Genomic DNA, 19908 nt, shown 5'->3' with positions numbered 1-19908 from the left:
CACATTTTCTTTCTTTCTTTTTTTTTTTTCCTTGCTCTGTCACCAGGCTGGAGTGCAGTGGTGCGAACACGCTCACTGCAGCCTCCACCTCCTGGGCTCAAGCAATCCTCCCACTACAGCTTCCCAAGTAGTTGGGACTACAGACACACGACACCTCACCTGGCTAATTTTTTTCTTTTTTTTAAGAGATAGGGTCTCACTCTGTTGCCCAGGCCGGTCTCAAACTCCTGGGCTCAAGCAGTCCTCCCACCTTGGTCTCCCATAAGTGCTTAGATTACAGGTGTGAGCTGCCATGTCCAGTCTCTACATTTTCTTTATCCATTCATCTATCAATGGGTATTTGGGCTGGTTCCACTTTTTGACTGTTATGAATAATGCTACAAATTTGTGTGTACAAATATCTATTCTAGTCCTTTCTTTCAATTCTTTTATTTTAATTTTTTGATTTTTCTTTCTTTTTTTTTTTTTTTTTTGAGATAGGGTCTCGCTCTGTTGCCCATGCTGGAGTGCAGTGGCATGATCTCAGCTCGCTGCAACCTCTGCCTCCTGGGTTCAAGCAATTCTCCTGCCTCAGACTCCCAAGTAGCTGAGATTACAGGCACCTGCCACCATGCCCAGCTAATTTTTGTATTTTTAGTAGAGACACAGTTTTGCCATCTTGGCCAGGCTGGTCTCGAACTCCTGACCTCAGGTGATCCACCTGCCTCGGCTTCCCAAAGTCCCGGGATTGCAGGCATGGGCCACCACGCCTGGCCTATTTTAATATTTTAAATTCCTAAACACATAAAAATTGAGTAGAAGGATATATATCAAAATGGAATAATATTTCTGGATGACAAGATCACAGATGATTTTATGTATGTGCTATTCAGTGTTTTACAATTAGCCTTCCAAGCATATGTTGCTTTTATAATTAAAAAGAACAGGCGGGGCGCGGTGGCTCACACCTGTAATCCCAGCACTTTGGGAGGCCGAGGCAGGTGGATCACGAGGTCAAGAGATCGAGACCATCCTGGCTAACATGGTGAAACCCTGTCTCTATTAATAATACAAAAAACTAGCTGGATGTGGTGGTGGGCCCCTGTAGTCCCAGCTACTCGGGAGGCTGAGGCAGGAGAATGGGGTGAACCCAGGAGGGAGAGCTTGCAGTGAGCCGAGATCACGCCACTGCACTCCAGCCTGGGCAACAGTATGAGACTCTATCTCAAAAAGAAAAAAGAAAAAGAAAAGAACAAAGGGTTTTTTAAGGTGACTCTCAGGTAGGTAACCAGGTGAGGCCTCAAGGAGGCCTCTTCCTCAGTTCCCGTGGAAATCCCTGCTGCATCCCTGCCCAAGTGCCCCAGGAACAGCCACCCCACTCAGCTGTCCCCACCTCATGTTCCCGCAGCCGCCATGCAGCAGATGCTGACGGAGAGCTGTAAGAACCGGCTCATCCAGATGGCCTATGAATCTCAGAGGCAGAACTTGGTCCAGCAGGCCTGTTCCAGGTAAGGTAAGGAAGAGGAGTCCCAGGTGAGGGAGTTGGGGGAGCTGGCTCGGGGCCCAAGACAGTGGGATGAGAGCTGGGCACTAAACCTCCCGCCCTGGTCCACCCCAGCCTCCTATCTGCCATTAGGGGCAAGTGATGGCTGCTGTTCTTGAGTTTTCTAGCTGGATCCATGATTCGGCATTGGACTGCGTTAAAGTAGTAACAGTCACTCCCATTTCTTGTGCACCCCCTGTGTGGCAGGCACTCAGCTAAGCAATGACCCGCACTCGCTGACTGATTCTAGGATGGACTGTATTGTTATTAACCCCATTTTACAATTGCAACTCAGGTTCTGAGAAACTGTATAACACACCCAAGGAAGCACAGCCAGCAGGTGGTGGAGCCAGGATTTGTTTGAGCCCAGCAGAGGGGAGGGGTGTGCTCTTGACTGTGGTACACTCGTTAGTGTCCGAGGACTCCCACGGTTGGGAGTGGGATGCCCTGGAGGGATAAGCGAAGGGGTTGCTTTCATGCTGATGGCCTCTCTGGGGTCCGGCTCCCTGTGCTCACTGTGGCACTGTGGGTTTGTTGGAGGTTCCACAGGCACCCAGCAGAGCCAGTGGGGAAAACTCAGTCCGTGCTCAGGATCCCCAGACAGGGACAGGCCAGCAGCCCTGGATGCCTGTTTCTCCTCCCATGCAGGTGGCTGGCACAGCTGCCACCGTCCAGGGCACCTGAACTGTGCCAGCCTCCTCTGGGTCCCTGCAGATGTGGGAATTTCTCGCCCGTTTCCTTATACATGACACTGTGCTTAGGAGTTGCAAGCACAGGGGTCAAACAGACCTGGATCCGGGTCCCACTTCTCCTTACTAACCGTGAGGTCTCAGGGGAGTCTCTTTCCTTCCCTGGGCTTCAAATTCCTTATCAGATAAATCATAGTACCTACCCCTAGAGTTGGTGGAGGATTTGATGAGTGTTAATGAGCATGATGTCTAGTGCATAAAGGTCCAATAAATACTTGCTATTGTTGTGAAGCAGGGACCTCACTGGAAAAAAAATAATTGCTATTATGAAATAAACAAAACCAAGATGGTGGCTGGGTGCAGTGGCTCACACCTGTAATCCCAGCACTTTAGGAGGCCGAGGTGGGTGGATCACCTGAGGTCAGGAGTTTGAGACCAGCCTGGCCAACATGGTAAAAACCCGTCTCTACTAAAAATACAAAAAAATAGCCAAACGTGGCAGTGGGCGCCTATAATCCCAGCTACTTGGGAGGCTGAGGCAGGATAATTGCTTGAACCTGGGAGGTAGAGGCTGCAGTGAGCCAAGATCATACCACTGCACTGCACTCCAGCCTGGGTGACAGTAAGACTCCATCTCAAAAAAAAAAAAAAAAAAACAAGATGGTACCAAAGCACAGACATACTTGAGGCTGCAGGTTCTTGTGCCCAAATCAAGGGCTGCTCCCTGCTTCCTGCCCAGGGTGAAAATGCCAGGAAGGACAGTTTTGTCACACTTCGGTGGCTCACCACCCTTGGGAGTCAGGAGCTCCCCACCCATGGAGGTGGCTGGGCAGAGGCCAGGCATCCATTTCGGGGGGTGCTGTGGAGGGGATTCTGGTGGAGGGTTGGGTGAGAGGACCTGGAAGCGTCTCTCTCCCAGCTCCCGACTCGATCCCCTTCCCTCCAGGGCATGGGATTCAGACAGACTCGATGTCTGTGCCCCACCCAGGGCCCGGCTCCCAGCAGGTACTCCATGAGTGTGGTCCCGTGAAGAAATGGGTTTGTGCCCCACCCAGGGCCCGGCTCCCAGCAGGTACTCCATGAGTGTGGTCCCGTGAAGAAATGGGTTATCTTGATCCCCTCCAAGGCGCCTGGCACATAGTAGGTGCTCAGGAAACATTCCAAGAATGAATGAATCTGTTGTCTTTCTGGCAGCATGGCCGAAATGGATGAACGATTCCAGCAGATTCTGTCGTGGCAGCAAATGGATCAGAACAAAGCCATCAGCCAGATCCTGCAGGAGGTGGGTCCTCGCCCAGGGCCTGAGGGCGGGGGCTCAGGAGGGAGGTTCAGGAGCCAGGACAGAGCGCTGAGCTCTACACAGAGCCCTTCCTAGACAGCGTGTGGGACCCCAGAGGTTTGTGACCATAGAAGTGTACAAGTGATCAGGGTGAGGGGTAGAGAGAGGCCGAGGGGGGACCCGGGGGATGGTCTTCTGGTCATTAAAATCCAGAGAAGCACCTCCACCTGCTCCCTGGGAGGCTCCCACCTCCATCCTGTGTAGAAGGCTCCATTGGAAGGACCTAAGTGGCAGGAGGTGATGGTGACCACACCATGGAGGTCAGGCCACAGAGGACGCTGTGGGACCTCTGGCCTCTTCTCATGTCTAGACCTGCTGTGCTGCTGTCTGCTCTTCCACCTCTGCGGTGCTCGGGAGGTGCCTGGCAGGGCCCTTGAGTGGATGAAACAAAGGGCCCCGTGACTTCCTCCCCTTCAGTGTCCATATTACTCTGTTTAGTGTTTTTGTTTTCCCTTTTTGAGATGGAGTTTCGCTCTTGTTGCCCAGGTTGGAGTGCAGTGGCGTGATTTCAGCTCACTGCAACCTCTGTCTCCCAGGTTCAAGCGATTCTCCTGCCTCAGCCTCCCAAGTAGCTAGAATTACAGGCACCCACCACCACACCCAGCTAATTTTTGTATTTTTAGTAGAGACAGGGTTTTGCCACATTGGCCAGGCTGGTCTCAATGAACTCCTGACCACAGCTGATCCACCTGCCTTGGCCTCCCAAAGTGCTGGGTTTACAGTCATGAGACACCACGCCTGGCCTGTTTAGCTTTTTTTTTTTTTTTTTTTTTTTTTTTTTTGAGACGGAGTCTCGCTCTGCCGCCCAGGCTGGAGTGCAGTGGCCGGATCTCAGCTCACTGCAAGCTCCGCCTCCCGGGTTCACGCCATTCTCCTGCCTCAGCCTCCCGAGTAGCTGGGACTACAGGCGCCCGCCATCGCGCCCGGCTAGTTTTTTTGTATTTTTTTAGTAGAGACGGGGTTTCACCGTGTTAGCCAGGATGGTCTCGATCTCCTGACCTCGTGATCCGCCCGTCTCGGCCTCCCAAAGTGCTGGGATTACAGGCTTGAGCCACCGCGCCCGGCCCTGTTTAGCTTTTTATTTTCCTTTTTTTCTTCTCTTTTGTTTAAAGACAAGTTCTTGCTCTGTTGCCCAGGATGAGTGAAGTGATGTGATCACAGTTCACTGCAGCCTCAAACGCCTGGGCTCAAACAATCCTCCCACCTTTGCCTCCTGAGTAGCTGAGACTATAGGGCCACCATGCCCAGCTAATTTTTTTGATTTTTTGTAGAGACAGAGTCTCCCTGTGTTGCCCAGGCTGGTCTCAAACTCCTGGGCTCAAGCAGTCCTCCTGCCTCGGCCTCCCAAAGTGCTGGGATTACAGAGCTGAAAAGAGCCTGTTCAGCTCTTTCCTGCAGCCTCGTGGGAGTCTCGCCACTGCCTCCCTTCTTCCCTCCCCTTTCTCCCCTGTCCTCTGCGTGTTTGTCATCCCACCCTGCTCCTTTCTTCCTAATTGCAATCTCTGTTCTAAAATGGCTTGACTTAGTGTCTGTGGAGCTTGTCTGAGGAAAATCCTCCATTTCTCAGAGGAGGCATCTGCCTCGTGGTTAAGTGGGGCTCGGGAGCGGGATAGGCTTGGTGCGTGTCCCAGCGCCGCTGAGTCATGCCTCTCAGTGTCACTTTCCCCTTCTGTGAAACGGGGCAGTAAAAGCACCCACACGGTCCACTGTGGTGGAAATTCAGGGTGTGATGCCGGAAGTGCATCAAGTAGAGGCCAGCCCGAAGCGAGCCCCTCATATCATCCTAAGGTTTACACAAGTGAGGTGAAATCTCTCTCTCAGAAGAAAACCCATCCATTCAGGTGCTCTGGACACAGCTTTTGCTTTTCACAGAGATGGGCTGCAGGGAAAGGTGTGGGCACGCCCCTGCTGAGGGCTGGTGGTCTGTGTTGCAGAGTGCGATGCAGAAGGCTGCGTTCGAGGCACTCCAAGTGAAGAAGGACCTGATGCATCGGCAGATCAGGAGCCAGGTGAGCCCTGGGGCCGTGGTCCCTGGACCTGCCCTCTCAGAGACTTGCAGAGTAGCCCTCCAGGGCGGCAGGTCACAGCAGTTGAGGTTTGAACCCCAGCTCCTTGGCTTGCTAGCCCAGCAAGAGGTCAAGGCCTTGCCCTCAGAACCTCGCTTTGCTCCCAGCCTTGTGTTGGGGCTGCTGGGAGGGTGCCTGGAGGCCTCCTATTCCGGGGTCTGGTGAGGGTCTTGCCAGTGAGCGTGGCCTGTTCGGGTATCCACCACGCCTGGGCCAGGGAGGGCGGTGCTGACGTGTGGCTTTGACTGCTCCGGCTGCCTCTGCTGTCGGTGCTCCCGGCAGGACTTCCCCACTAGGAAAAGCAGCCAGTGCAGGCCCCGGCGCTCCTACAGCTCAGACCGACAGAGGCGTCTCGGGGGCATGTGGTATTTTCCCCAGAAGAGGGCAGGTGGGGCTGTGAGCCACGGTGGTCCTGACACCTGCTGAAAAGTGACTTTGGCCCCGGAGGAGGAAGTCCTCCTCATAGACCCTCCCTTACGTGACAGGATCCCCCCTAGGCCAGCTGCTGACCTTCAGGCTGTCCTTGGGCAAGCCCCCCTATGTGGCCTGGTGGCCACCGCCCGCGGAGTGGGGCTGGGGCTGGGGCTGGGGCTGAGGTGAGCGTCAGGCTATGGGAGCGCTCCTGCATCATGTTCAGCACACTGAAGTTTGCATTTTTGCATGGTTTTTTCTTTCTCTATTTTTCTTTCTTTTTTTTTTTTTTTGGACCAATTTACCTTTTTAATTTCCCTCTTTAATTTCAATTCTACATTGCCGGACATGAAGCTCATTCCTCTGACCAGGGGTTGGTGGTGTCATAGGGACTTAGGGATGAGGGTCACTGGGTCATGGGCACAGGATAGAGAAGTACTGGCTGTGGGGTCTGACCTCCCCCTCCCCTGCCGCCCAGGGCTAAAATCCCCTGGATACACCCTGGAGAGTGTGCAAGGGCCCCCACATTCTCACTGCAGGTGGTTTTCACCAGGTCAGCTGTTGCCCTTCAAACCCTGAGCTGGGGCATCCCAGAGAAAGGGATCTCTCACTTACCTGCTCTGTGTCCTTGGGCAAGTGACTTAACCTCTCTGAGCCTTTGTTGTCTGTAAAATAGAGGCAATAATACCTCCTAACAGTCAGAGAATTTATGAAATATTACACATCAAGTGTGCAGCACAGGCCTAACACACAGTAGGCGCTCAAGACATACCAGCTAGTGTTACCGTTGTTACTCAGTCACTTCCATTACCCTCTGCTCTCCCCTGCAGCAGCGACGAGAGGGACAAGAGAACTTGACCAGCAGGAGGCTGGGTGATAGTTCTGTCTGTGCCTTACTCTGGCCTGAATCCCAAGGAAAGCCCCCTCTCCACTGCACAAGCCTTTATCCCGTGCCCACTCTAGGACAGATCCTGTGCTGGGCTCTTGGTAAACAGTGTTGGCCATGACAAACACGTTCGTGACCCCAGGAACGCAAGGCCGTGAAGGAACAAATTCTTTTTTTTTTTTTTTTTTTTTTTTTGAGACGGAGTCTCGCTCTGTCGCCCAGGCTGGAGTGCAGTGGCGCAATCTCGGCTCACTGCAAGCTCCGCCTCCCGGGTTCATGCCATTCTCCTGCCTCAGCCTCCCGAGTAGCTGGGACTACAGGCGCCCACCCCTGCGCCCGGCTAATTTTTTCTATTTTTAGTAGAAACGGGGTTTCACCATGGTCTCGATCTCCTGACCTTGTGATCCGCCCACCTCGGCCTCCCAAAGTGCTGGGATTACAGGCGTGAGCCACCGCGCCCGGCAGGAACAAATTCTTGTTCAAGCCCCTTGATGAGGTTCCCAGGCCTACAGGTTCCCCTCATTCCAGAGCCTCCCCAGCCCCCCCAGAAAGGCTTCTTAGACCCCACTCGGTCACCAGAGAGTAGCAGCACAAAACTGAACTGTGGTTAATGTGAGTTAAAAAAAAAACCCTGTCTCGTCTTCTGTTTAGATTAAGTTAATAGAAACTGAGTTATTGCAGCTGACACAGCTGGAGTTAAAGAGGAAGTCCCTGGACACAGAGACACTCCAGGTATGTAGGGCTCCCTGCCCCTGCCCTCCTTCACGTGGTGAGACCCCCAACTGGTGCTCCCTCCCAGCCCCTAGGAGTCAAGGGCTTCTCCAGCAGACAGAGGGCAGAGCTCCTCTGTGGCTATGACACCAGAGGACACCCCCCAGCCCCAGAAGGCCCAGCGCAGGCCAGGGTTAGAGGTGCTCAGCCTGTTGCGAGGCAGGAGGGTCAGAGGAAGGAGGGTTTCATTGCCAAGGCTCCCCCACTCCATCTCCATCACTGCGTTTCCTGTGCTGGCTGCGGGCCCGCCGCTGAGCTCCTGTCTCTCTCTGTAGGCCGTGCTTTAGGCCCCTGGGCAGGCATCCTCCAGGGCTGGAGCTTTTGGGTGTCCCGGGATGTCTGGAGGAGAGGGCCCAGCCGCATCTGTGTAATTCCCTGCAGGCAGCATCTCTGGGGCTCCAGCCCGGGAGTCCTGCCCACACAGATGAGAGGGCAGCAGGGACTGGCAGCTGGCCTCCTGGACTGGATGCCTGGGAGCTGGGTGTGGCCTGGCACAACCCTGCTGTGCAACCTTGGCAGGTTGGGGAGGAGGGGCAGCCCCTTCCTCTCTCTGAACCTCAGCCTCTCCAGCTGCAGACGGAGGGCTGGATGGGGTGCCGTGTGAGGACATGTGCCCCTGCCAAGAGTTTGAGCAGAGCCTTCGGTCTGTCACTGTCCCTGTGTCTGTTCTCAGTGGAGAGGTCTCAAGCTGTCCCATGGACTCCTCAGTGCAGTGAGGGGTCTGGGGTCTGGATCCCTGGTCTCAGGTGCACCGCAGGTGTGCTGTGTGCCCTTAGGCAGGCGTCTGCCCCTCTAGGCTTTCTTCCCCTACTCCGTAAGATGACAGCGGTCCTCCAGGCCCAGGCTGTGCCATCAGGCCATCGGAGAAGGCTGAGCTAACAAGGGAAAGCCCTTTGCGAGCCTTGAAATGATCTTCAGAGATGAGAGGACTGGGGCTGTCTCAGAGAAGCTGCAGCCGTCGTGCCTGGCGGGTGCCCTAGTCCCTGCCCATGAGTGCAGCAGGGCTCTGGCTGTCGGGGCCCCCATGGGGTTTCCAAGAGCAGGTGTGGGAGTGGAGCAGGGACCCCAGGCTCTGGTTTGCACGCACCTCCATTTGTGTGGGGCCCCACACCCTTCCCCGCCATTTGCTTCTGCCCCTGTGCTCTGTTGTCTGGGAGACCAAGGCAGGCACCGGTGGCTTGTCATTTCTTTTGTTTGATGTTTCTTACCATCCCATTGTCATCAGTCACCAGGATCCCATGCCTGACTTAACCCCACAAGGAAGAGAGATGCAGGCTTAGGGGAAGGGGGGCAGAAGGGCCTCTTAGCTTTGTCCCCCGGCTCAGCCTGGAGGCGTTGGGCAGAGAACCGGGTGAGCAGGAGGCCAGGCCCTTCTCCATCCTGCCACCGCGGGACTCCTGTGCTGACGCCAGCTCACGGTGGTGTGGGATGTGGTCTTGTTTGCAGGAGATGATCTCGGAGCAGCGCTGGGCCCTCAGCTCCCTGCTCCAGCAGCTGCTCAAAGAGAAGCAGCAGCGAGAGGAAGAGCTCCGGGAAATCCTGGTATGTGTTTGGCTTCTGTGCTCAGCATCACACACGCGTTTACTTTTCTTTAACAGACTTGCCATTTTTAGAAACACCTGTTATTCAAGTAAGAGTTGTTCATCAAAGAAAAACTGGAAAGTGCAAAGGAAAATAATTGCATTTCCAAGCGTTATCTCCTGCCATTTGTTGTTTGTTTGTTTGTTTGTTTGTTTGAGACAGGGTCTCACTCTGTCGCCCAGGTTGGAGTGCAGTGGTGCAATCTCAGCTCCCTGCAGCCTTGACTTCCTGGGCTCAAGCAATCCTCCCACTCAGCCTCCCGAGTAGCTGGGACTACAGGGATGTGCCACCATGCCTGGCTAATTTTTTTTATTTTTCATAGAGATGGAGTTTCGCTGTGTTGCCCAGGCTGGTCTCCAACTCCTGGGCTCAAATGATCTGTCTGCCTTGGCCTCCAAAAATGCTGGTTTTACAGGCATGAGCCACCACGCCCAGCCTCTCCTGCTGTTTTGATGCATATTTTCCAAACATTGTGATGCATCTTGATAGCTATTCATGTGTGTGCCTTTTAAACGTGACATGGTACACACCCTTTTCGAGCAGCCTGTTTCCGCACATTCTTTTCAAGTCATTAAACTATTCCTTGATGTCCTTTTTCAAGACTGTGCTTGGCCCCTATCATTGAGTATGTGGATTACTTCTGGTTTGTAAACGTTTCCAGGTGGTGCTCTCCGAATGCCTTTGTAGTCGAGTATTCGGGAACGGCCATGAGCATTCACTCCAGACAGGACTCGCTGTGTCCAGGGCAGGCCGTTTGATAAGTTTTTGGTCGGAGTGGCCCAGCCGTCCCCTGTCCCCTGATGGGTTTGACACTGGCACATTTTCAGTGTGGCAGAGGCCCCCTTAAGAGTGTCTCCTCTAGACCCAGTGGGAACCCAAGCAATGAGGACAGAGGCCAGGCCCACCATCTGGGGTGGAAAAGAACGAGTCGTTCCTGTGTCGCTGTGAATGCACCAGACGCCCTCTGAGCTGTGTCCTAGGCCGGGCCCTGTGCAGGTTTAGAAGAGACCAGCTTCTTCTAGAGGCCTGAGCAAGCCTGTGCCCATCAGAGGAAGCTGCCTGTTCCTCACGGTGCCCTGCTGCCATCTCCTACGTATCAGGTTACTTTGCAGATGGTGGCTTGGCCCTGTGCCGTAGCAGCCAGGAGCTGTGGCTGGTGCTCCTGCCCTTGTAGGCCTTGGGGGTCCCCACCAAAGGAGGAAGCACCGCCCCAGCAGAACACAGCCCGTCCAGCTCCTGGGCGCTAGAAGAGAGGGGCTGCAGCCCAGACGGAAGGGAGCAGTGGGCGTGGCCAGGTCCAGGGGGCCACGAAAGGGCAGTCAGGCCCAGCAGGGATTGGGAAACGCCTGCGCTGATCCCATTCCCCAGTCACGCCAGCCCTCACGGAGCAGCTCCGTTGTTCTGAGCATGGGCTCTGGAGTAAGACAGGCCTGGATCTGATTCCTGGCCCCACCCTGGGCAGGTTACTCATCACCCTGAACCTCAGTTCCCTCACCTGGGAGGTAGAATCTCCTTCACAGAGTTGTGAGGATTAATGAATGGCATCTTTCGGTGCACAGCATGGTCTGGCACATGGTACTGTGAACACGTCAGCTACGCCTGTTGTCACTGTGGTCGTTATCAGCATCGTTTGTTCACTGCTGTATTCCCAGCACCTAGAGCAATATTCAGCGAAGAGTTATCGAATGGCGGAATAAGAGAATCATGTTCAGGCCGGGCACGGTGGCGCACACCTGTAATCCCAGCACTTTGGGAGGCCAAGGCGGGCGGATCACCTAAGGTGGGAGTTCAGGACCAGCCTGGCCAACATGGAGAAACCCCGTCTCTACTAAAAATACAAAATTAGCAAGGTGTGGTGGCACATGCCTGTAATCCCAGCTACTTGGGGGGCTGAGGCAGGAGAATCACTTGAGCCCGGGAGGTGGAGGTTGCGGTGAGCCGAGATCATGCCATTGCACTCCAGCCTGGGCGACAAGAGTGAGACTCTGTCTCAAAAAAAAAAAAAAAAAAAGAATCATGATCAATGGCACATTGATCATTTTTCAGCTCTGTCAGACAGTGAAGCCCACTCTAGAAGCTGAAGGTGTCCTTCGCACCTGTATCCCCCTTGCCTGGCACCCAGGAGGCAGCCCGGGCTGGGTAATGCTTGCTCTCCCACAGGCAGACAGAGGGGGTACCTCCCACAGGGAATGGCAGAGTGTGGTACCAGGTGGCAGAAGCTCAGGTTCAGGCGCTCCCCCTGACCAGGTGTGTGGCGTCGGGCAGGTCAGCTACCTTCTCTGAGATCGTCTCAGCAGTAAATTGGAGAGAGTGATGCTTCCTGCTTTTCTCATTTCTATAGTTTAAACTATAGACAATAAGCGGGGTGGGAAAGTTCTCTGTAAAATACTAAGTGCAGCCGGTCACAGTGGCTCACGCCTGTAATCCCAGCACTTTGGGAGGCTGAGGTGGGCGGATCACTTGAGGTCAGGAGTTTGACACCAGCCTGGCCAACATGGCAAAACCCCGTCTCTACTAAAAATACAATAATTAGCCAGGCGTGGTGGCGCACACCTGTAGTCCCAGCTGCTCAACCTGGGTGACAGAGTAAGAGCCCATCTCAAAAATGAAATGAACTGAAATGAAATGAAATAAAATAAAAAAGTACCAAGTGCTGTCCACCCGCTCAGAGGAGCATAGTTCATAACTATCATTGTTTTTTTTGTTTTTGTTTTTGTTTTTTTGAGACAGAGTTTCGTTCTCGTTGCCCAAGCTAGAGTGCAGTGGTGCGATCTCAGCTCACTGCAACCTCCGCCTCCCAGGCTCAAGAGATTCTCCTGTCTCAATCTCCGGAGTAACTGGGATTACAGGCATGCACCACCATGCCCTGCTAGTTTTGTAATTTTTTTTTTTTTTTTTTGAGACAGAGTCTCGCTCTGTCGCCCAGGCTGGAGTGTAGTTTTGGTGCAATCTTGGCTCACTGCAAGCTCTGCCTCCCGGGTTCACGCCATTCTCCTGCCTCAGCCTCCCGAGTAGCTGGGACTACAGGTGCCTGCCATCACACCTGGCTAATTTTTTTTTTTTTTTTTTGTATTTTTTAGCAGAGACGGGGTTTCACCATGTTAGCCAGGATAGTCTCGATCTCCTGACCTCGTGATCCTCCCGCCTCAGCCTCTCAAAGAGCTGGGATTACAGGCGTGAGCCACTGCGCCCAGCCTAGTTTTGTATTTTTAGTAGAGATGGGGTTTCTCTGTGTTGGTCAGGTTGGTGTCGCACTCCCGACCTCAGGTGATCCGCCCACCTCGGCCTCCCAAAGTGCTGGGATTACAGGCATGAGCCACCATGCCCGGCAACCATCATTGTTATTACAGGTTTTATTACCATTTTGAAACTAACATTGCCTGCTTCATTCCTGGCAGACGGAGTTAGAAGCCAAAAGTGAAACCAGGCAGGAAAATTACTGGCTGATTCAGTATCAACGGCTTTTGAACCAGAAGCCCTCGTCCTTGAAGCTGCAAGTAAGGACTGCTGGTGCCTGCCCCGGCCAGGGAGCCCCGGGGACCTCCTCCCAGAGGCGCCTGTGGTGCCTCCACCATGCTCTGCCTCGTGTTACCTTCCTGGTGACTCTAGCATGCCAGATCCTGTGCCAAGCCCCAGTGGAGACAGAAGTGAGAGTGAGGGAGTGTTCATTCTGGTGAGGGAGGTGACAAGGCTGGTCACTGCTGTGCGGGGCAGAGACCACTGAGCCCACAGTAGAGCAAAGCCTGTGCCAGGAGCCACTGTCTGCCCAGCACCTGCAGGGCGAGGGAGGCGGTTGAAACAGCCCCCTCTTGATGGATGTTCAAGTTGCTTACTATTTTCAGGTTTGCAGACAGAGCGTCAGTGAACCCCTGGGCCTGTCTTTCTCTGTGTGCCTACACATGAGTTTTTGTAGGAAAAATCCCGAGTACATTCTATGTATTAGGTTATGTATATTCAAACCCTTCATTTTCTGTTGTAAACAGGGGGTTCTTTTCTTCCTTCCCGCTCATGGTACACGTTTCTTGCAGGAAGAGGGCATGGAGCGCCAGCTGGTGGCCCTCCTGGAGGAGCTGTCGGCTGAGCACTACCTGCCCATCTTTGCGCACCACCGCCTCTCACTGGACCTGCTGAGCCAAATGAGCCCCGGGGACCTGGCCAAGGTAGGCAGCAGCCGTCCGCAGGGAGAGGAGGGGCATGCAAGGCCACTGTCCTGACCAGCCGGGGGTTGACCTGCTCCTTGTGTAGTCCTCAGTGAGGCCTGTCCTTACCTAATGGCCCAGGGTCACCTTGCTTCCAGATGGCCAGAACCCCTGCCCTTCTGCCCCAGACGCCTGTGTGTGCCCTACACACTGTCTCACTGGGAAATCCTGGGGAGGTGGGTCCTGCTGACCTGCTCAGACTGGATCTTCAGACTGGAGGGACAAGACAGGCCCTTGGGGATTATCCGATCCAGCCTCTGCCCTGCCCCATGGTGTCACAGACTGTCGTGGCCACAGCACTGCCTGAGCCCCTGTTCCTTTCTGGGCACAAGCTGAGCTCTCTACAGCACATTAATCCACTTATTCTTCAAAACAGAATGATCATCACTGTGCCAACTAACTTTGTAGCACCTGCACGTGCTGGGCACCATTTTAAGCACTTTTTGTATTCAAACTCACTGAATTCTTCCGACAGCCTAGCGGGGTACATATCATTATCATCTTTCAGATGAGACCCAGTAAGGCAATAACTTGGCCCGGCCGGGCGTGGTGACTCACGCCTGTAATCCCAGCACTTTTGGGAGGCCGAGGCGGGCGGATCACGAGGTCAGGAGATTGAGACCATCCTGGCTAACACGGTGAAACCCCGTCTCTACTAAAAATGCAAAAAATTAGCCGGGCGTGGCAGCGGGTGCCTGTAGTCCCAGCTACTCAGGAGGCTGAGGCAGGAGAATGGCGTGAAACCGGGAGGCGGAGCTTGCAGTGAGCCGAGATCGTACCACTGCACTCCAGCCTGGGCGAATGAGCGAGACTCCGTCTCAAATAATAATAATAATAATAACTTGGCCCAAGGTCACACAGCAGAGTGAGGCCTCTACTCCCAGCAGTATAGCCCCAGAGTTCGTGTTCTTTGCCATGAGACTGTCCTGCCCCTCCCTGGACAGATGTAGACACCAGGGTCCGAAAGGACTGGATGGCACTGAGGGTCACAGGCTGTGCCGCTCAGGGTCTGGAGGCTGAGGGACTGTGGGGCTCACGTGCTGCTGCTGCCTTGTGTCTTGGCCTCCCAGTCTTCTCTCCTGCCCCACCTGGTGGGGAAGTGGCTGAGGTATGCAGGTGAAGCCTGGCACCGGGAAGCGGTTGCTAAACTGTAGCTGTTGCTAGTGCTGGTTTCCCTTTGGGCTTCAGTTTCCCCCCAACCCCTGCCACACTGATTGGGCTGAGGCCTGGGGAGGTTGCCCTCACAGCTATGGAGCCGCACTGCTTCATCCTGACCTTGGGCCCCACCAGGCCCCGGAAGGCTTCCACATTTCCAGCAGAAGGTGCCAGCGGTCCTGTGGGCCTGGGCCTGTGCCAGGTAATTCATGCCATTTAGCAGGCTCCTGCCCAGGCCACAGTCTGCACTTCCTTGAACTGTTACAGGTGGGCGTCTCAGAAGCTGGCCTGCAGCATGAGATCCTCCGGAGAGTCCAGGAACTGCTGGATGCAGCCAGGATCCAGCCAGGTAGCAGCACAGCTCTGGCCTCTTCCGGGCAGGGCTCCCAGCCGTATGTGTGGGCTCTGGTGGGGACAGTCATTTGCTTACATTTCAGGATGAGTCCTGAGGGCTGGTTCTAGCCCCTGCTGGTCGGTAAGGTTCCCTCCCAAGGAGCGGGCTTAGGGATCAGTGAGCCTGTTTTACGGATGGGAAAAACTGGCCACCAAATTGGGAGAACAGGAGACCTCCACGTAGCAGTGGAGGGGCCCTCCCAGCTCCCTGTCCCATAGCCTTCCCTCAGTTCACCCTACAGATGCTGGGATCCATACACTGAGGGACTTTGGACTAGAGGGAGAAATAGCGTGTCCCCAGGGCCTGCAGTGTGCCCAGTGCTGGGCCTGAGGCACACCTGTGGATAGGGAGAGATGTCCACAACAGGCTGTGAAGGGGCGAAGGCAGGTCGTGAGGGCCATGGGGAGAACGGGCAGGTGTGGAGTCTGGGGTCTGCCATGTGCTAAGCACGACCCGGGGGCCCGGCACCTGCCCACTGCTGTGCATGAACTGCGTTGCGGAGCCTCCGGATCAACCCCGCGAGGAGGCACTGTTGTGGTCCTGATTTTCAAGATGAGGAAACTGAAGTGGAGAGAGGTTAGCATGTCCCCCGTCAGGTCCCACTGCTGGCAAATGGTGGAACCACTGGGCTTGACTGCCTCCCTGGGGAAGAGGTGAGGGGCCAGGGCAGGAGTGAAGGAGAGGGCAGGCTTGTGCTGCTGGGCTGGGCGAGGCTCTGGGCAGGGCATTTTTAACCAGAGCCAAGGAAGAGGCAAAGGAGCTGAGGCGAAGGTGGAGTTCTGGACTGGACCGCAGTGGGGAGGCCCCGGGACTCCAGGGGCTGGGCTGACTGCAGCCCCAGGATAGCTTCAGGCACCAGTTTTGCAGCCACTTTTACTCCAGGGACATTGACTCAACCCCCAAAAAGTCATTAAACTTCTTATGTGCAGAACAGACCCCTTCTGGATGTTCCTGACCCTCCGGCTCTCAGACTGGAGATCAGAAGAGATTTCCATCAGGAGTTGGGGTCACCCCTGGCAGACAAGCCTCACGTGAGCAGGAGTCACAAACAGGTGCCCTGCACCCTGAGCGGGGTGCAGTGCCTCTGAGCCTAGTGGTCCTCAGGACCGGCTGCTTCTCACTGTTTGAGTCATCCTTGGACCAAACAAGCAGGTTCTTCCTCTCTATAGCAGATAGGCCATGAGGATCTATGGCCACATGCAGAGAGTGGATGCCTGGGCTGCTTAGGGCTTCCTGCTTGTGCCCATTGGGGAAGGGGCCATGGTGGGATCTGTCCCGAGTTCCAGAAGGCAAGGGAAGCCCTCAATTTCCTAACAATTCTCTTATTACTCCCAGAAATTGGTATACTTTATATCAAATATAGAAGCTGGGGCCGGGTGCAGTGGCTCATGGCTGTAATCCCAGCACTTTGGGAGGCCGAGGCGGGCGGATCACCTGAGGTCAGGAGTTTGAGACCAGACTGGCCAACATGGTGAAACTCCATCTCTACTAAAAATACAAAAAGTAACCGCGCGTGGTGACACACACCTGTAGTCCCAGCGCTCGGGAGGCTGAGGCAGGAGAATCGCTTGAACCCAGGATGCAGAAGTTACAGTGAGCCAAGATCGCACCATTGCACTCCAGCCTGGGTGACAAAGTGAAACTCTGTCTCAAAAAACAAAAAAGAAAAAGAAAAAAACAAATATAGAGGCCGGGCGCAGTGGCTCAGGGCTGTAATCCCAGCGCTTTGGGAGGCCTGCGCGGGAGGATCACTCAAGCCCAGGAGTTTGAGACCAGCCTGGGCAACATAGAGAGAAACCACTTCTCTACAAAAAATAAAATTAGATGGGCGCAGTGGTGCACACCTTAGTTCCAGCTACTTGGGGTGAAAAGGTGGGAGGATCGCTTGAGCTTGGAGGTCGAGGCTGCAGTGAGCCATGATTGTGCCCCTGCACTCCAGCCTGGGAAAGAGTGAGACTGTCTCAAAAACAAAACAAAACAAAAAAATCAAAAAATTAGCAAGGCGTCATCCCAGCTACTCTGGAGGCTGAGGTGGGAGGATTGCTTGAGCCTGGGAGGTTGAGGCTGCAGTGAGCTGTGATCATAACACTACACTCCAGCCTGGGTGACAGAGCAAGACCCTGTCTGGAAAAAAAAAAAAATTATATATATATATACATACACACACACACACATATATATGAGAGCTCCCTCAAAATGGTAGCCTGGGGGCCAGGCGCGGTGGCTCACGCCTGTAATCCCAGCACTTTGGGAGGCCGAGGCGGGTGGATCACGAGGTCAGGAGATCGAGACCATCCTGGCTAATACGGCGAAACCCCATCTCTACTAAAAATGCAAAAAATTAGCCAGGTGTGGCGGCGGGCACCTGTAGTCCCAGCTACTTGGGAGGCTGAGGCAGGAGAATGGTATGAACCTGGGAGGTGGAGCTTGCAGTGAGCTGAGATCACACCACTGCACTCCAGCCTGGGCGACAGAGCGAGACTCCGTCTCAAAAAAAAAAAATTTTTGATGGCTTGGGGGCAACACTGATACCCTTAGAGGGTCTAGTGTTGTAACGGCCTTTTAAAAATCTTTAGTTTTGGCTGGGCGTGGTGGCTCACGCCTGTAATCCCAGCACTTTGGGAGACTGAGGTGGGCAGATCACGAGGTCAGGAGACGGAGCATCCTGGCCAACATGGTGAAACCCCATCTCTACTAAAAATACAAAAATTAGCCTGTCATGATGGCAGGCACCTGTAATCCCAGCTACTCGGGAGGCTGAGGCAGGAGAATTGCTTGAACCTGGGAGGCAGAGGTAGCAGTGAGCCAAGATCGCACCACTGCACTCCAGCCTGGGCAACAGAGCGAGACTCTGTCTCAAAAAAAAAAAAAGAGACTTCGCATTTTGTAAGGGCTGCTTCTGATGTCCTAGCAGGGGATGCTGGTTCCAGGGCAGAGCAGCCAGCATGCTGGGGACTCTGTGGGGCTGGGGGCAGGGGAGCAGTGTTGGGGGGCCTCTCATTCTGCTCCCCTGGGTCACCTGATGGGCAGCAGCCCATCCTGTCTCCTGGGCAACCAGGTGAGAAGCCAAGAGCTGGCCCTTCACTGAGAGCTCCTGCCCCAGGGCTCTGTGGCTGCACCACCAGATGGCTGCGTGGCCCTGGGTGAGTGACTCCCCGCCTCCGAGCCTCAAATGTCTCATCTCTGAAAGTGTCGAGCCCTACTTGCAGGGTGGCTCTGAAGGGTCCCGGGGACATTAGAGATCAGAGGACCCACTTAACAGGCGCTGCGGCCATCCCTGCAGAGAGAAACTTCAGTCCTATTCTGCAGATGGGAGATGAGGCTCCGAGAAGAGAAGAAGAGAGCGTGTTGGCAAGGAGAGCACTTCGCTCAGATCTGAGAGCAGAGGCTCCCCCACCCTCCAGCTCACTCACTATGGGGACAGGCAGGCCCACGATGAGCCCCTAGGGGTTGGGGTCAGCGGAGATGACCGTGGCTCAGTCTGTCCATCTGGTCCCCACAGAGCTGAAACCACCAACAGGTGAGGTCCTCACCCCTACAGCCCCCCAGGAGCCTCCTGAGTCTGTGAGGCCATCCGCTCCCCCTGCAGAGCTGGAGGTGCAGGCCTCAGAGTGTGTCGTGTGCCTGGAACGGGAGGTAAGTCTGGGGCCCTCCCCACCCGCCTGCCCTGCCTGTGGCCACCCTCCTCAAATTCTCCAGGTATAGGGTTGTCTCTGAACGTGTTTTCTCCAGTTATCTAAGTAGACTGTGCTCACCTAGAAAGAATGCAGGAAATAAAAATGACCCCGATCCCATGACCCAAATATGAGCTGCACTCACATCATTTTCCAGATCTTTTTTCTTTTTGTTCCTACTTAATAAATAGGAAAAAAATTTCCCAAATCATGAAATATCAACAACATGATTTACCCTGCAGAAGCTTTAGAAAATCATCTTTTGGCCAGGCACAGTGGCTCACGCCTGTAATCCCAGCACTTTGGGAGGCCAAGGCGGGTGGATCACCTGAGGTTAGTTTGAGGCCAGCCTGGCCAACATGGTAAAACCCCATCTCTACTAAAAATACAAAAATCAGCCAGGCATGGTGGTGCACACCTGTAATCCCAGCTACTTGGGAGGCTGAGGCAGGAGAATCGCTTGAACCTGGGAGGCAGAGATTGCAGTGAGCCAAGATCCCACCACTGCACTCCAGCCTGGCAGACAGATCGAGACTCCATCTCAAAAAAAAAAAATAATCATCTTTTAAAAATTCATTAACACTTATTGTAAAAATTACACAGAGCGGTGAATGAAATATAAATCCTTCTTTGCCTCCACTGAGGGATCCTACTTAGAAAAGCAGCCGTGTTTGCAGTTTGATGATTCCAGGGTCTCCAGTTGACCCAGCTCATGCCGTGATATGGATGGACCTGTTGGTTCCAAATATAATCCCTGTTCTGCGGCCCTTGGCATTACAGACAGCTTTGAGCGGAGCTTGGATCAGTTCCTGAAAGCAGGAGATGCTGAGGCAAAGTGTGGTCCTGAGTCAGTGGCTGCTGCTCCGGGTTGGGATCGTTTGTAGACTGAGGAGTTCAGGGCCTGGGCAAGTGCATCAACAAGGAAGAAGCCTGAACACCCTGCGTGCCCTCCTGCAGGGGCTGGCTGAACAGGCCTCCATCCCCTGTCCAGAGGGCAGGAATGTAATCCCCAGTTTTATTTAAGAAAGAAACAGTTGGGGCATTTATATGGGTATTTATATTTTTTTGCAAACTATAGAGAAATAGACAGCAAACTGCTAACAGAAGGACTAGGTTACCCCTTTTGGCCGTGCCTGTTCTGTTTCTGTGGCGTTCAAATGCCCAAAGGCCCCACTATCAGGTGTTTATAGTAAAGATGCTAAAGAATAACGAAGGGGGCCA

General features: G+C 54.1%; 1 protein-coding gene across 50 annotated transcripts in view; it reads left to right on the top strand.

Moving 5' to 3' along the window:
- LRSAM1 (leucine rich repeat and sterile alpha motif containing 1) overlaps window positions 1–19908 on the top strand; it is a 54477-nt gene that overhangs the window by 33491 nt on the left and 1078 nt on the right. For 35 of the 50 annotated variants that reach the window (XM_077967700.1, XM_077967698.1, XM_077967673.1 and 32 more), the window contains 9 exons: window positions 1388–1487; window positions 3406–3493; window positions 5485–5559; window positions 7565–7645; window positions 9131–9226; window positions 12664–12762; window positions 13294–13425; window positions 14887–14968; window positions 18516–18649. In XM_077967700.1, coding sequence (XP_077823826.1) covers window positions 1388–1487; window positions 3406–3493; window positions 5485–5559; window positions 7565–7645; window positions 9131–9226; window positions 12664–12762; window positions 13294–13425; window positions 14887–14968; window positions 18516–18649 — 887 coding nt within the window. Of the gene's footprint in view, window positions 1–1387; window positions 1488–3405; window positions 3538–5435; window positions 5560–7564; window positions 7646–9130; window positions 9227–12663; window positions 12763–13293; window positions 13426–14886; window positions 14969–15056; window positions 15590–15942; window positions 16045–18515; window positions 18713–19908 lie in introns of all 50 variants that reach the window. The other 15 variants (XM_028834803.2, XM_077967676.1, XM_077967678.1 and 12 more) reach the window with 5 other exon arrangements.

This window comes from Macaca mulatta, chromosome 15, assembly GCF_049350105.2.
Source record: "Macaca mulatta isolate MMU2019108-1 chromosome 15, T2T-MMU8v2.0, whole genome shotgun sequence".
Taxonomy (NCBI): domain Eukaryota; kingdom Metazoa; phylum Chordata; class Mammalia; order Primates; family Cercopithecidae; genus Macaca; species Macaca mulatta.
The sequence above is the reverse complement of the archived record's forward strand: the minus strand, read 5'-3'. Positions and strand labels throughout refer to the sequence as shown.